The sequence below is a fragment of the Hibiscus syriacus genome, unplaced genomic scaffold (genome assembly GCF_006381635.1).
Source record: "Hibiscus syriacus cultivar Baekdansim isolate YM2019G1 unplaced genomic scaffold, ASM638163v2 tig00110328_pilon, whole genome shotgun sequence".
Lineage (NCBI taxonomy): Eukaryota > Viridiplantae > Streptophyta > Magnoliopsida > Malvales > Malvaceae > Hibiscus > Hibiscus syriacus.
In genome coordinates this window covers 1028452-1044975 of record NW_024062685.1, presented here as the reverse complement: position 1 = coordinate 1044975, position 16524 = coordinate 1028452, and the positions used below count along the sequence as shown (strand labels likewise).

General features: G+C 36.3%; 1 protein-coding gene, 1 long non-coding RNA gene and 1 pseudogene across 2 annotated transcripts; 1 reads left to right on the top strand and 2 right to left on the bottom strand.

Annotated features, from left to right (window-relative positions):
• The first annotated feature begins 2419 nt into the window (after positions 1–2419).
• Positions 2420–13964, top strand: LOC120118693 (chorismate synthase, chloroplastic-like). The gene is made up of 13 exons (XM_039138702.1): positions 2420–2710; positions 4193–4343; positions 4594–4670; positions 4795–4853; positions 5282–5365; positions 5469–5561; positions 5979–6059; positions 11795–11926; positions 12111–12213; positions 12368–12465; positions 12980–13045; positions 13414–13498; positions 13732–13964. Exons 1-13 carry the CDS (start codon positions 2578–2580, stop codon positions 13929–13931), a joined length of 1362 nt encoding a protein of 453 aa, XP_038994633.1. The 5' UTR covers positions 2420–2577; the 3' UTR covers positions 13932–13964.
• Positions 6139–10917, bottom strand: LOC120118694. Its single transcript, XR_005515772.1, has 3 exons — positions 10858–10917; positions 6373–6513; positions 6139–6283 (listed from the first exon to the last, which is right to left on the bottom strand). It is a non-coding gene; the product is annotated as an uncharacterized LOC120118694 (long non-coding RNA).
• A 457-nt stretch (positions 13965–14421) lies between the features above and the next one.
• Positions 14422–16083, bottom strand: LOC120118821 (annotated as a pseudogene).
• Positions 16084–16524: the final 441 nt, after the last annotated feature.

Below are 16524 nucleotides of genomic sequence, written 5' to 3'. Positions count from 1 at the left end.
TCTAAATTTTCCAAAATAAGTAATAATTATTTTTAAATTTAATTTATAAAATATAGGCTATGATCTCATGCATTGTTGTGAGTGAGTTGATAATTCTTAGACTAATTATCCATTTATAATAAACCGGTCACTCACCGTTAACAATCATTATTGCAATAACGTGATGCTAACTTGGTATATTAAACTAACTGACTTAGTATGTTTGACCATGTGAGACACCTTTTGACCGACCGTTTGATTGGTTTCCTCTCATAGATTTAGTGATTACTTTTTTTTAATGTGGACTGCACCAGAAGTACAATTAGTACCAAAACATGTTTAAAACCAATTTTTGAATTTTATCCATTAAAGTATCCTCCACGTAAATGATTATAAGCATAACCATAGTTACATAAATCGCTAGTTCCCACGATCTACATACTATACGCTCTGATCCAAAACACGGTACGAACGTGTTTCGGGTCGTTCCAAAATCGCGATTCGGTACGAAAGCTTCTACGATCCAAAGTTTACCATCCAATCGACCTAATTGATGTTCAAATCGCGATTTGAAGCCATTGATTCATCGTTCTGGAGAGAAGAGAAACTAGAAAGGATAAATGAAGGATCTCACTGGGCTCCGATTTGGTTGCCGCACTGGCCACCTTGAATGTGAAGGATCTCACGCATCTTCGATTATGGAGAGAAGAGAAACCAGAAAGGAGAAATGAAAGGATTTAGAGATAGAGAGATGGCAAAATAAGAGATAAATTGAAAATGAAAGTGGGAAGACGAAGAGCCGGGTTTGATTTTTAAGTATAAAAGTAACTTTTATGTTAAAACTATATTTTATTAGATTGAATTTTGTTATTATTATTATTATTATTATGTCAAACGATCCAAGTCACGTAATTAAGAGTTTGTGCCGGTTGAGCTTTTGTTTTTTATTTCTTTTCCTGCTTTGTTTTATTAGTTTTATCATGTCTTTTAAAGTTTCAAGTTTATTCATGACTTTATGTAATTTGTTTTGAACTTTGAAGTATTGAAGTTACTGAATGAAATCTATAGTATTGAAGTTACTCTAAGATATTTGAAGTCTTGAAATTACTTATAAAATTTGATGTAGAAAAATAGAAACCTAAGAAATGATACATCGTATCAATTTATATGGTACATCGTACCGGAGCGATCCGAAATGAGTCTACCCCCTCGTATCGAATTTTAGGGATCTAGTGAATTGCGATCCCGTTTCACGTTCCCGTACCGAAGCGTACAACGATCTATGTGACTATGAGCATAACTCAATATCAATTTTATCTATTTTCCTGAATAGGTTAAGCAAATCCATTATTCCGTATGGTGACTTTTATTGTGTTTTTGCAGGTACTTTAATTCACTGCAAAGTGAATACTACTCTGTCTGTTTCCTCTCCAATATGAACATGGTTATTACAGCTCCTACCGGAAGTGGGAAAATTGTACTATTTGAGCTCTGCATTTTGAGGCTTTTCTAATGCTTCTAGCAAGTATCTTAAGCTACGCAAGTTACTTCATTTTGTAAGTGAGTGCAAACAGAAAAAAATGATTTTAAACATGTTCTTGTGCTCATTGTATGGGGTATGGTTTATAGTGCAGTCCACGTTGAAAAAGTAATCAACAGATCAATGAGAGGCACAATAGTAATGAAGAATAAGAAGGAAGAAGAGGAGAGTTCACCGGTCGATCAAATGGTGTCTCACATGGTCAAACGTGCTAAGTAAGTTGATTTAACATACCACGTTAGTATTTCGTGACTATTAACGGCAAGTGAACGATTTGTATAAATCAGTAACATTATTGATCAATTTATTACTTTTTGAAACTTTATGAGGAAAACAAAAAATTATTTAAACATTAATGACCTTTTGTACAGTTTATCCATAAAAACAAGGCTTAATAGATTCTGATACCCTTGATTTTTTTTCTTTTAAAAAAATTAGTGTAACTTTTGAATTAATGTTACATATAATATGACCCTTAAATTAAGGTAAAAATTAATGTTATTCTTTAATTAACAAAAAAATCGTTGTTGATCGTTATGGTACAAATTAACCATTTACTGTTTTAACATAAATCTTAAATTATTATAAATTCTAGATTGTTTATAAACTTCAACTTCATAAATAACCACACCACCATGACACATGCAATTAAGTAAACAATCCACACCATTTATTTTTCTTCTTCTCCTATTATATTTTTTGAATTTTTCTCAATAACTCAATAAGAATTACTCTTCCTTGATTCCCAACTTTTGGATTAGACCATCGAAAAAGAAGAAGATAAAGTTATGAATTTTTATAATCTAAAATAAATAAAAAATATCTAATTAGGAGTAATTTAGCTCATTAAAATTGTTAAAGGAAATGTGGAGGGTAGTTGAGGAGCGTAATAACCCAACAAGCAAAACCTACCAACGCACTCTTCCCTCCCTTTAGAAAAGCCACCTTCCATTTCTACCAAATCTTCCATTTTTATTAGCTCAAAAACACCTTCTTTATTTCTTTCAATCTCTACTTCCTTTTTTTTTTCTCATTTTAATTTAATTTTCAAAGCTATTATGGCTTCTTCCATTATATCCAAACCTTTCCTTGGAGCTGCTAAACCCAATTCTTCTCTTCCTTCTGATCTTCAAAGACCATCTTTTGCACCTATTCACATCTCAATCAAACCGAGAACCCTCAAAAAGTTTCGTAAGTTTTCTTCCTTCAGCTTCAATTCAATTTGGTTTCTGTATTTTAGAAAATATACACTTTTTTTGTTAAAGGTTTGATTTTGACTTTGGTTTTTTTATTGTTTTTAATTGTGTTTGTCTTTGTGGCCATATTGCGTTTATTATTAGTTTTCGCTGTTGAATTGAGTAGTTTATTGCAATGTGAGGATTGGAAATAGATATTTTTATTCTGATGTGGAACTTAAATTTTCTTGGCAATCATAAACTTCAATTTTTGTGTGTATTTTGAACATAGGATTCAAGTTTTGACTTTTGGGCAATCACTGATAGAGCATTGCCATCAGGTGTATATAATGTTTGGATATAATTTTGTTTTGTTAGAGAAATTTTGTCGTCATCACGGTTAAAGTGAATCATGAATTTGGATATAATTTTACAATGATGTACTCTTATTTACAGATAACGGTCACAAATGGTCGACTTTATGCAATACTTTTGTGTCAGTATTGATCTGTTTATCTGACATAACGGGTAAAGTTGATATTAGATCCAGATGCTTGTAGTAGCTATAGTGCTTGTGTTCATGTGTTTTGATCTAGGAATATACCGTCCTAATCAATTATCAATGAGGATTTTAAGATCAAATAAACACTATAGGCTGATACATATAGGAATCTATAATATTACATGGTAGTGAACTGATTTAATTTTAGAGTTTTCATCATTGAAATTGATAGTAACATGTTGCCATTATGTCCACAAACATCTTAGGGTGTCTCTAAATTGCATCAGATTTTGTTTTATATCTCCATTGTGTGAACATAACTGGGTGACTTCCTCTTAAACTGTGTAAATGTCCAGTGCTCGCATTGGCTTTGTGTGAAGTGTAGGTCTTACGAATTTGCTACCATTGAAAACCAATAATTTAGGATGTGGTTCTTTTAAGGTGCTGATAGAAGCTTAAATCATACTAGACATTGCAGACTGTTATTGTGTCTTTCTGAATCTTTTAATATTTTTTTTTGATAGGAATGTAGGCCTTGTTAAAAAACCCCTTCATGATTAATGGAACACTTAGTGCTCCTTAATCAGCGGAAGGAGGAAAAGAGTGCCTTAGGATTCATAAAAACTGAAATATACATAATGTTTAACAACAACACATAAACACTCCCTTTACAAAAACCAACCCAAAGACTACAGTAGCTAACCACAACATAAACTAGCCAATACCATCTTTAGCTAAACTATCAGCCTCAACATTGGCTGACCTAGCAACCCAACTAATAATACCATTCAAGTCCCTTAACTTAGTAACAATATCGTTAACTAAGTTAAAATATACACCGGGGCAGCGATCAAAATTCTTGACCCACTCCACTGCAAGTTTACTATCTGATTCAACAATTAAACATTCCTTAAACTGCTGAGAAAGATTTTTTACAAAAAGAACATTGGGATTAAGTCGAGCTTATGAAGTCTGACAAAATGTGTTGCCTAACAGAGATACAGGCAGCTGGGAGCACATTTGGAAATTACTTCCGTGTTACAACATTTGGAGAATCCCATGGAGGTGGTGTTGGTTGTATAGTTGATGGATGTCCTCCTAGGATTCCTCTCTCGGAAGCTGATTTGCAAGTTGATCTTGACCGAAGGTACTTGATTGTGAAAACATAGCATTATCACTTTAATTCTTATGCTTTCCTTCAGATAAAGATTTGTACATCCTTGTTGTAGCATTGTGTGCTACATTTGTATCACATGTCTATCAAGTGGTAGTTATTGAAAACAGGGTTTTCCTAGGAATGATAGAACACAGATGCATAACTTCCTTTTATAATATTTCGCCTCTTTTGATGCAAATTTCTTCATCATTTTGGATTAACAGTCAATAGTTGTTTGCAGGAGGCCAGGTCAGAGCCGAATTACTACCCCTAGGAAAGAGACTGACACTTGTCAAATATTTTCTGGAGTTTCTGAAGGTTAAATATATATGTTCTTTTAACCCTGGATCTTCCAAATTTTTAGTGTTATCTTTGGTCATCATGTTGCTCCTGCTCATCTGATTTCTTTGTGTTTAAATGTACATTCCATGGCAATCTGCAGGAGTGACTACTGGAACACCGATCCATGTTTTTGTTCCAAATACTGATCAGCGAGGACATGTGAGCATCTACTTTATGTTATTGAGGGTCTAAAATGGGAAAGCTTATATGTTATTGTTTGATTTTTATCTTGTGGCATATAATTTTAATGGCTGCAGTCCATTTTAAATTATCTTTAGAAGTTAATCTATTTTGCACCTCTCAGGGATCATTAAGCAATTCTTGAGCTGATACTGCTTCTGGACAGTGAATGAGACCTCATTAATTAGTCCGATTATGTAGCTATATAAACTGTAGTCATCATTTAGAACCAGTCAGGTTTACTACTTTTTATTCCAGTGAATAATTTCAGTTTAGGATCATGACTTTAACATGTGATCTAATTTAAGGATATCATGTATGTAAGGTGGTACGTTCTCGATTTTGACTTAATTGTTTGTTATTTTGGTGTCTAGAAGGATTCTTTAATGAAGTCATTCTGCTTTCAGGATTACGAGGAAATGTCAATAGCTTATAGGCCTTCTCATGCTGATGCCACTTATGACATGAAATATGGTGTTAGAGCAGTGCAGGTAAAGCCTTTTAGTATAATCATAGTATTATGGATTGTGCCGACTTTTTAAGAGGTGCAGATTTTTTTGGACCAATTTATCTGATTCTGACTTGTAACTGAAGGGTGGTGGTAGATCTTCTGCCAGAGAAACCATTGGAAGAGTGGCCCCTGGAGCTATTGCTAAGAAAATTCTGAAGCAGTTCTCAGGAACTGAGGTATGTTTCAAACTGGCGAGATTGATCTCTATTTTTCATCTTGTTCTTTGTGATTACAATTTGCTGCATCTATTCACTGAATCTATGATAATGCTAGTACTCAGTGCAATTGTTGTGCGGTGTATTTGATTAATTTGTTTGCACTTGCAAATTGATTAATGTCTGACTTTACTAACAAGTCATAAACTAAAAGAGAAAAATAATAATAATAATAATAATAAAAAAAAAAAAAAAAAACTGTAACCCTGACCTCTAAATTCCATGTTGCAAACATCTGCCAGACTCTACTTTTTCAGGATTAGCTTTAACTACTTTTTCAGGATTCAGTTCATACAAGTGCAGACTCTACTTCTATTATTGAATCATATTTGTCTATTATCTTTTTCCGGTTTCTTCCTAATGGCCATTTTTCTTCAGGTTCTTGCCTATGTCTCACAAGTTCATCAGGTTGTGCTTCCAGATGGTTCAGTTGACCATGGCACTGTGACTCTTGACCAGGTTAATGTCATGGTTGGAGAAGGAGATGAGGAAGGAGGAGAAGACGATCGGGGAGGTGAAGAGAGAATTGGGAAAATGATAAACGAGGGTTAGGGATTGCTGAAGGAATTGGGATTGTTACCTGATGAAGTGAAGGTCACGTGAGGAGCACGGGTTCATTAAACCCAATTAATGTTTGAAGACCCAGCAGCCTTGAGCCCAACAGAGAAGTCCACCAGAGAAGCCTAAGATAATATGCAGTAACAGAATTAGTTAGAATCTAAGCCAGCTGGCTTGTTAGATTTTGTAGTACACGGTATAAAAATAATTGTACCTGGAAAAGGAAGGATTATGCATCATTTCATTGAAATGAATTCTGAATTTCTTAAACCTTTTCTGCTTCTCCTCTGAAATCTCTTTCTTTTCTCTTCTTCATTATCTCGTTCATCACAAATTGGTATTGAGAGCCTCGGTTCTGGAAAGCAAAGGGCATGACAAAGAAGAATCAAAACATGAATGAAGCTGATCTATCAGGCCTGCAGAAACAGATGGAGGATTTAACAGCATTAGTGAAGCAAGGAAGGGACGAGACTAATCCACCTAAGTGGTGGGAAGTGCAGGAAAACAGAATCACAGCAATGGAATCAAGAATGGCTACTAATCAAAGCTATGTTGAAGAGTTGTTGAAGATTCTAACAGGCAGGACGGGTGAGCAGGAAAATGTTGCTGGTGAACAGGTACAAACTTCTAATGCTTCTAAAAATGGAGAACAAAGTCCTGTTTTGGTGACTGTGGTAAAAGATAAATCAAGATTCACTTATAAACCGGATGAGCCTGGGATATTAAAAGCAAAACCTGATGATTGTGTGGTCTTAAAAAATGGGAATCAGTTAGGTGAAAATAGTGAATCTAGACCTAAATTGTTGGGGTCTGAAACTGAAAGAAGAGGTCCAGGAAGTTCTTTTATAAGTTCAGGGTCTATGTGGCATAGGCCTAAAATTGAGTTTCCATTTTTTGAAGGGGTTAATCCTAGGGGGTGGCTTCAAAAAATGTCTTAAATATTTCTCTCTGTGTAATGTTCCTAATGAGCAGAGGATAGAAGTAGCCACTATGTACCTAACTGGGAAAGCAGAGGTTTGGTTTGATGGGTATATTATGCAGAAACATCATGTGACATGGCATGAATTTGAGGCAGATCTTTGCCATAGATTTTGTGATAGGTACTTTGCTGACATAGTTGAGGAATTATCAAAGTTAGTGCGGAAGGGATCAGTAGAGGAATACCAGGACAGGTTTGAAGAATGCAGCCTCATATGCTGTTACAGAATCCTACTCTGGGTGAAGAGTTTTTTGTCTCTCTTTTTATTAGTGGATTAAGAGAAGATATCAAGCATAGAGTTAAGGTTTTGGAGCCAAAGACACTCTCTGAAGCTTGCAGACAAGCTAAACTATATGAGCTTTCTGTGGAATATGAGAATAAAAGAGGGAGAGCATTTTTTAGAAACCCACCCTACCCAAACCCATTACCTAGTACTAAACCTAATTTCTCAAATCCACAACAGAAAAGTTCAGCTAATCTGCCTCCAAAACAGAATTTGTTGGAGTACAGGAGACAAAACAACCTATGTTATAAGTGTGGTGAAAAGTTCTCTCCAGGGCATCAATGTAAGATAAAGCAATTGAATATGATGATTGAGGACGAACCTGTTTTATCTTCAGAAACTTTACCAAATGAGTTAGAACAGCAAGTGTTACAAGATGAGGAGAGCCTAGAAATTTCTATGAATGCTATCACTGGGTGTATTGGTCATAATACACTAAGGATTCAAGGCACTATTCTAGGCAGGCCATTGAACATATTAATTGACAGTGGTAGCACCCACAGTTTTTTAACACCTCAGTGGGCTGATGCAGGGATTCAGGTAACTACACCATATCCTTTAGCTATTACAGTGGCTAATGGACAGCAGCTTTTCAGTACAGCTAGGTGTAACAGGGTGGAATGGCAAATGCAGGGACATTCTTTTATTCATGATTTTAGACTTCTGCAGTTAGGGGGAACTGATATGGTCCTAGGTGTGGATTGGATGAAGTTAGTCAGTCCTATCTTAATGGACTTTAATAAACTGACACTCAGTTTTGTACATCAGGATGAACAGATTGTTATCAATGGCCAACAGCCCTCGAATATTTTGCAACAGATTTCAGGAGCTACACTATTAAAGATGACAGTTTCAAATTCTGCTTTATTGGGGTATGCTGTTTTGATGAATATGACAGAAGGTTCAAGACCTACTCCTACAACTATTCAACCATTATTGGAAAAATACAATTCTATTTTTGCTGAGCCTACAGGTCTTCCACCTACAAGAACTCATGATCATACTATCACTTTAAAGCCTGATTCTATGCCTGTTAATTTAAGGCCATACAGATTTCCTCATAATCAAAAAGCTGAAGTGGAAAAACAAATTGCTGCTATGTTATCTTCTTCTATTATTCAACCTAGCAAAAGTTCTTTTGCTTCTCCATGCCTTCTCATTAAAAAGAAAGATGGTACTTGGAGGTTTTGTGTTGATTATAGGCAGTTGAACAGCATGACAATTAAGGATAAATTTCCTATTCCTGTTGTTGAGGATTTATTGGATGAGCTACATGGGGCTGTCTACTTTTCAAAAATTGATCTAAGGTCAGGTTACTGGCAGATCAGAATTAAAGAGGAGGACATTTATAAAACAGCATTCCGAACTCATCAGGGTCATTATGAATTTAAGGTAATGCCCTTTGGGTTAACTAATACTCCTGCAACATTTCAGGCTTTGATGAATGAATTATTTAGTTCATTCCTTAGGAAGTTTGTTTTGGTGTTTTTTGATGATATATTGGTTTACAGCAGTTCTATGACATACCATATTCTGCATTTACAATTAGTTTTGGATGTTTTGCAAAGTAATCAACTATTTGCAAAACTATCTAAGTGTTTCTTTGGTCAGACCCAAGTACCATATTATTTCAGCTGCTGGTGTTGCTACTGATCCTAGCAAGATAGAAGCAATGAGAAATTGGCCTTTACCTAAATCCTTAAAATCATTGAGGGGATTTTTGGGGTTGACAGGATATTATAGAAGATTTATAAAAGATTATGGGGCAATTAGTAAACCTTTGACTCAGATGCTGAAAAAGGACTGTTTTAAGTGGAACAGTGCAACTTTGACTGCTTTTGAAGAACTGAAGAGAACTATGTGTCTGGCACCTGTGTTAGCTCTACCAGACTTTACTAAGATTTTTTATTTAGAGACTGATGCTAGTTCTGGAGGCATAGGGGCTGTTTTATCACAGGAGGGCAGACCTATAGCATTTTTAAGTAAAGCTCTCAGTCAATGCCATGCTGCTATGTCTATTTATGAGAGGGAATACCTTGTTATTTTATTAGCAGTCTCCAAGTGGAGACACTATTTAGAGAGCAAACATTTTATCATCAAAACTGATCATGAGCCTTTAAAATACTTATTGGAGCAGAAACTCACTACTGCTATTCAAAAAGGGGGCTGACAAAATTATTGGGATTGGATTACACTATCCAATACAGGAAAGGTATATCCAATATTGTGGCAGATGCTTTATCCAGGCAATGGGAAGACCAAGCTCAGTGTCTTGTCATGGGAACTACTCTAGTTATTCCTACTTGGGTACAAGAAGTGGAGGAGAGTTACAAGGATGATTTATTGGCTACTGAGTGGATTTCTATTCTGACGTGTCTCCTAAGCTGATTCTAAGTGGAAATATTCCAAAGGAATTCTCAGATTTCAAGACAGGGTCTATATTGGTACTAAAGGCTCTCTTAGGCTACAGATTCTTCAAACTTTACATGACTCACCTCATGGAGGTCATTCAGGAACTCAGGCCACTTATCAAAGAATTAGAAGTTACTTTTATTGGCCTAAACTTAAGGCAATGGTGGCTACTTATGTGAGGGTTTGTCCAGTATGTCAGCAAACTAAAGTGGAGCATGTTGCTAAACCTGGTTTACTTCAGCCACTGCCTATTCCTCAACAGGCCTGGGAAATTATCACTATGGATTTTATAGAAGGTTTACCAACTTCTTTGAAGAAGAACTGTATCTTAGTGGTGGTGGATAAGTTCACAAAATACAGTCATTTTGTGGCAATATCACATCCTTATACTGCTGCTGAAGTAGCTAAACTCTACTTAGACAACATTTATAAGTTGCATGGCCAGCCTAAAGTGGCCATTTCAGACAGAGATAAAACCTTCACTAGTCTTTTTTTGGAAAGAACTAATGAAGAAGTTAGGTACTAAGACTCTATTTAGTACTGCCTACCACCCAGAGACGGATAGACAAAGTGAAAGGGTGAATCAGTGTCTTGAACAGTATCTAAGAGGGTTGTGTTTCTCCCAACCAAAGCAGTGGGCTAAATGGTTATCTCATGCAGAGTGGTGGTATAATACCACCTATCATACAACCCTAAAGTTGACACCATTTCAAGCTCTATATGGATATGCACCTCCTACAATGGTATGGCAATCAGACTCACCAGTGCATTCTGTCAGTGAATTAATGAAGACTAGAGATGACATTCGCAGACTAGTCAAATTTCATTTAGAACATGCAACCAATCGCATGAAACAAAAAGCTGATAAAAAACGATCGGAAAGAAATTTTGCAGTGGGAGAGGAAGTGTACCTGAAATTACAGCCTTATCGCCAAACATCATTGGCTCTGCGTAAAAACTTAAAGCTAGCAGCCCGATACTATGGCCCTTACAAAATTACAGAAAAGATTGGTGAGGTTGCTTACCGTTTGGCTTTACCTGAGACATCACGGTTACATCCCGTTTTCCATGCGAGTCTTTTGAAGAAACACATGGGACAGTTAGCCCCTTCTTCTACGGATCCTCCTGACATGACAGAGGAAGGTGAAATTAAAATTGAGCCTTTGCAAGTCAGGGGAAGAAGAATTGTTAACAGGAAACACAAACCTGTTACTCAGTTGTTGGTGCGATGGAAAAATCTAGATGATTCGTGCGATACTTGGGAGGACTATACTGTTCTTAAGGGACAGTTTCCTAACTTTGATCCTTGGGGACAAGGATCTGCTCCAGCAGCGGGTATTGTCATGGTTGGAGAAGGAGATGAGGAAGGAGGAGAAGACGATCGGGGAGGTGAAGAGAGAATTGGGGAAAATGATAAACGAGGGTTAGGGATTGCTGAAGGAATTGGGATTGTTACCTGATGAAGTGAAGGTCACGTGAGGAGCACGGGTTCATTAAACCCAATTAATGTTTGAAGACCCAGCAGCCTTGAGCCCAATAGAGAAGTCCACCAGAGAAGCCTAAGATAACATGCAGTAACAGAATTAGTTAGAATCTAAGCCAGCTGGCTTGTTAGATTTTGTAGTACACGGTATAAAAATAATTGTACCTGGAAAAGGAAGGATTATGCATCATTTCATTGAAATGAATTCTGAATTTCTTAAACCTTTTCTGCTTCTCCTCTGAAATCTCTTTCTTTTCTCTTCTTCATTATCTCATTCATCACAGTTAAATGGAGTTTATTCCCCTCCCCACCTCGTTTTTCCTCCGATTTGGTTTTGCGAGTTCTGAAAAAGCATTTCTTCCTATATATATAAATATATATATTCACCCTTGTACTCCATCTAGATTATTTATTCCCCTTCCATTACAGTCCAATTTATTGTAGCCATTAACCAACTATTTTCAACTAAATATTGCCAGATAGAAAGTAATATTGTAAGGTGCCCAAATCCTGAATATGCCGAGAAAATGATAGCGGCTATTGATGCTGTTCGGACAAGAGGAGATTCTATTGGTGGTGTTGTCACTTGCATAGTGAAGAATGTTCCACGTGTATGAACCCTCTCTGTTTCTCTCTCGTACTTGTGTTTCATGTGCATTGCCTGTGTTTTTTTGTTTATTTATTTTGAAATTGGTTGCTTTTGGCCTTAAAATGATGGAAATGCTTTAACTTGTTTCAGCCGAAGTCAAATTGAAGTTAGAACTATGTAATTGAAAATCTATATTTTTGTGCCAGGGGCTTGGTTCACCAGTTTTTGATAAGCTTGAGGCAGAGCTTGCTAAGGCTGTAATGTCCTTACCTGCGACCAAAGGATTTGAATTTGGCAGCGGATTTGCAGGTTAAGAGAATTTTATTTTGGTGCTACTATTGCATTTCATAAAGTTATCCTGAATTGAGTTGTCCAGTGGGTGGAACTTCCATACATGAATGCGATTACTTGCGAGATTTGCTTTTGGTCGTGTTGCAAGTTGTTCTGAGTATAATCCTTGCAGGTACTTTTCTAACTGGCAGTGAACATAATGATGAGTTTTATACTGATGAACATGGAAGAATAAGGACTAGAACAAACCGCTCTGGTGGGATACAGATAGTTATTTTTTCTGTTGCTCTGTGTATGTCTGCCTAGCAATACTTATATGTTACTCAGAATCAAGTGAGAGATGGATACGGGTATATTATTTGTCTGATATGGATATTTTCAATTTTTTGAAATTTCTTTTAATATATTTGAACAATGTGCAATATCCATTTCCAAATGTGTCGGACACACGTGTTGGGCATGAGTATTTTCAGGAGTAACTTAGCTCTGCGTGTGGCTTTTGTCTCCAATGCACCAAATACTAGCTGATTTATTTGTAGTCCCCAAGTTCTTGATTGTGGGGTAAAATATGTTTCTCTGGCTCTTTGTTTTTCTTTATGTATCCATGCCCAAATCATATTATATATATATGACCCTCCAAATACATGGAAAAACTTTAAAATATTGAATATACTCATGTCGGACTCGTATTTATATCCAATACCTTCATTTGAATCTGAGTAACAATTGGGCTAAGTTCATGTGTTAAACCTGAGAATTATGATATTATAATGTTCTCCTGCAGGGTGGAATATCCAATGGGGAAATAATAAACATGAGAGTAGCTTTCAAGCCAACAGCTACTATCAGTGTAAGTTTGATCTCTTTTTGCCTTCTTATTTGTTTCCTATTCTCTGTGGCTATTATGATTTGATTTATATATCATTTAATATTTTATGATTAATTTGCCGGCACATTGCTACCGGAACAAATTCTTTTATCAAAATAAACATTTAAAAAAAATTATTAGAAAATGTTAATATCAATTTAATCAAATTTTGTTAACATTCATAGTTTCCTTTGGAAAAGAAAACAGAAGATAATTAATGTTGAGGTCATAATAACTCTTAATTTAAATAGTTTTGTTTTAGTAACTATGTTGGCTATATAAATCATGCATTTCACCAAGTTTTGGCATATCCGGTTAAGATTGGTGTCAATTTGTGATATTTTCTGCAGAAGAAGCAGCAGACTGTGACTCGAGAGAAACAAGAGATCGAACTGTTAGCACGCGGTCGTCATGATCCTTGTGTTGTCCCACGAGGTATTTCTTTGGATGATAATTTTCCTTTTCTCCATTCTCATCTTTCTCAAATGAGTTTATATCACGCCTTGTGTTTCTTTCCACCATCCCCCTATCTGTGATCCTTTCTGGCTGCCTGCCCTTTTTCGAAGACAGATTCCATTCAAACTACGATAATTTCATATCCTTCACTTCCAAACAATATATCTCATTACCGTTTCGGATTGTCTATGGTTTTGATTTGGATGATACAGCGGTGCCGATGGTCGAAGCCATGGTAGCCATGGTTCTTGTGGACCAGCTGATGGCACAACATGGACAGTGTAACTTGTTCCCGATCAACTCCGAATTACAGGAACCCTTGAGCTTTAATTTCCCCAAGTTTAAGCAGGCAAATATGTCAACCTTTTTTTTGGTACAAGCAGAAGTCACTACAAGATCTCCATTATTATAGCCTCAAAGTTTTCATGATACCAAGTGCTATGAATGAGAATGTGCTGGTCTGTATACCCCATTGACATTATCTATTTTGCTTTTCTTTATTTGGTGTTTTGTTTTCTTTTGTAATTTCATGATCGACTATTGGATTTTTTTCCCATAAACAACTTATAACATTAATAAATGCTTCTTGTTTTGTTTTCCGACCGTATTTATGTTTTACATTTTTGTTTGACATATTCGGCCAAAATACAAAATCTGGGTTTTGAAGAATAATTTTACAAGTGGAGATTTATAAAACAAATGAACAGCGAAAATTAAGAATTCTCACACAAAAAAAAAATATAAACTTCAATAATTAATGGCATCTCAAGGACCTAATCGTTGCTAAAACCTACAACTCTGCTAAAAGTTTCCATTTTCTCTACCCTTTTTGCCTCAAAGTTCTCACTACAATCTCTCTCTTGTTTAAATATTGGCCATCTATTGCTCCTATTTTCTCTATTTCAACCCTGTACAGCAAAAAACAACAAAGATCAAAGAAATAAAATAATGAAGCTTTTCATGCATTTGAATGATCTTTCGAGGTATATAACGATACCATGATTGGATGTGTTGGCTGGACCTTTATATAATCCAACGCAGGGTTGCTTTTATTTGGAATCAGTTCTGGTGAATTGTTGTCGATCATTGTTGTGGTAGGTGCTAGTGCACAACTTTTGGTTCTCATCTCCACCACTTTCTTGTGAGAATTTGAGTGCAATGACGGAACAAACGTCGGACTCGCGGCAGGCCGGTACTCTGGGAAGAGTCTGCCGGACTTGTATCTAACGCCGCAAGCATTGCAAAGGGTTTTCGGACCCATTGGCCCTGCCCTCCATTGTGGCGTCTTTGTTATCTCACAATGCATACATTTCCTAACAGCTTGTGCCGTTGGATGTTGACTATCATCAGCAGTGCCTGCTGGAGCTGAAAGTGATAGCTTGATCTTCTTCTTCTTCTTCTCTTATGTTCCGCATTAACTTGTTTCTGTAATTTGATCAGAAGCCGGGACTCGGCATAGCTCTCAGAATCCGATGGCACCTTCGGGAAAGCAAAGGGCTGAGGAATATTGCTCTCACAGACGGATGAAGTTGGGGAGATCAGCGGAATTCCCTGAAAATGATTGAACTTGGCCGGACAAGGACATTTGCTGCGGGCACGCCTGCGCTTCCCGGGAGCAGCCGTTTCAGGACTGCATGCCAATGGTTTCGCTCCTGAGTAGGAGCGGCTACTTTCAAGAACTGAAATCGGACTGCAAGTCTGGTATTGATGATGGGATGCCTGTAAATTTTGGTCAAACACAACAAAAATATATGAATGAGTAAAAATTTATATAACTCGAAGTATTTACGATCCATGACACAAGAAGAAAGATGGACTTATTAGATCTTACCTTACTGATGGAAGAGGATTCTTCTTTCTTAATTGTCAAGCTAGCTCCACGGTGAGAATCTTCAACAAAGTTTGACATCCATTCCAATTGAACAATATCTTCATACTGCAAAAACCAAATCACCAGATTCAAATCTCATTTTAGTTGGATATTCCAACTAATATTTGAAATAGTTTGCAAAATTTAATCCGTATAGTATAGAATATATAATTAAAATTAGCTAAATTTCACTCACAAAATCAACCTTAATAAGCAGAAAAACTACTTTCAATAAAAATATATTTTAAAAAATAAAACACTACACTAACCGGAACAAAAACTTCAGTGGAGGGGTCGGAAGCACTGTTGGTGGAAAAAACTGAGTCAGAACAAGGTAATGACTCGTGCTGAGTTGTCCAAATGCTAGGAAACGCGGCGGTGGAGTCGAGTTCGACATCTCCGTTAGGGAAGTCCATTAGGTCGTCGAAGAAGCTTCCACAATCTATCTCGTCAATGAAATCCGTTGATCCAACCATGTTTACTTTATACGAAAAACTTAAACAAACCTGCAACAACAAAAAAAATGAAATTATTACTACTTTGTCATTTTAATTTCTTAGTTACAGTAGCCATTACTAAATGGCCACTGTTTTTTAAAGTTATATTTCGAAATTTGATAAACAAAAAGAAGATAGAGTGATTCTGAAGCAAACCTTAGCCACCGGTCAATTAGCAAAACTTTCCGGAAACAAGATATTGGAGGAAACGAAGGAATTTTCTCGGGAAACCTGAAGCAGTAATTGAAGGAATTGAATTGTTAGTACATAAACTGCTTTGATAGCTGAAATATACAGTGAAATCCATTCATCCACAGAATATAAGTTGAAAGCAGAAGTGGAATTTGAAGCCAAAATAGCAGAGAGTTAGACGATGAAGAAGAAACAGTGAGTTGTAGGAAACAGATACCTTGAATTGAAGAAGACAAGTTTTGAAAGGTGAAGAGGAAGGAAAGCAAGGCTCTTAAAGAGGAGAGGGGTAGTAATTGTGATTTGTGAGCTTCCTTCATTGCTAGCTGTCTTTTACTTGTCTTGATGTTGAAGTTTCTTTCTCACTTTTTTTTCGTTTACGGTTGTAGCTCAATTTAAAAACTTTGGGTAAAATACTAAAATAACTAGAAGTTTTTGATTAACGTTTG

Excerpts from the sequence above, each read along its gene's own strand:
- LOC120118693 (XM_039138702.1), top strand. The coding sequence starts at position 2,578 with ATGGCTTCTTCCATTATATCCAAACCTTTCCTTGGAGCTGCTAAACCC. Across the intron at positions 5,366-5,468 it reads ATGGTGTTAGAGCAGTGCAG|GGTGGTGGTAGATCTTCTGC; the intron begins GTAAAGCCTTTT and ends TTGTAACTGAAG. Across the intron at positions 13,046-13,413 it reads AGCCAACAGCTACTATCAGT|AAGAAGCAGCAGACTGTGAC; the intron begins GTAAGTTTGATC and ends TATTTTCTGCAG.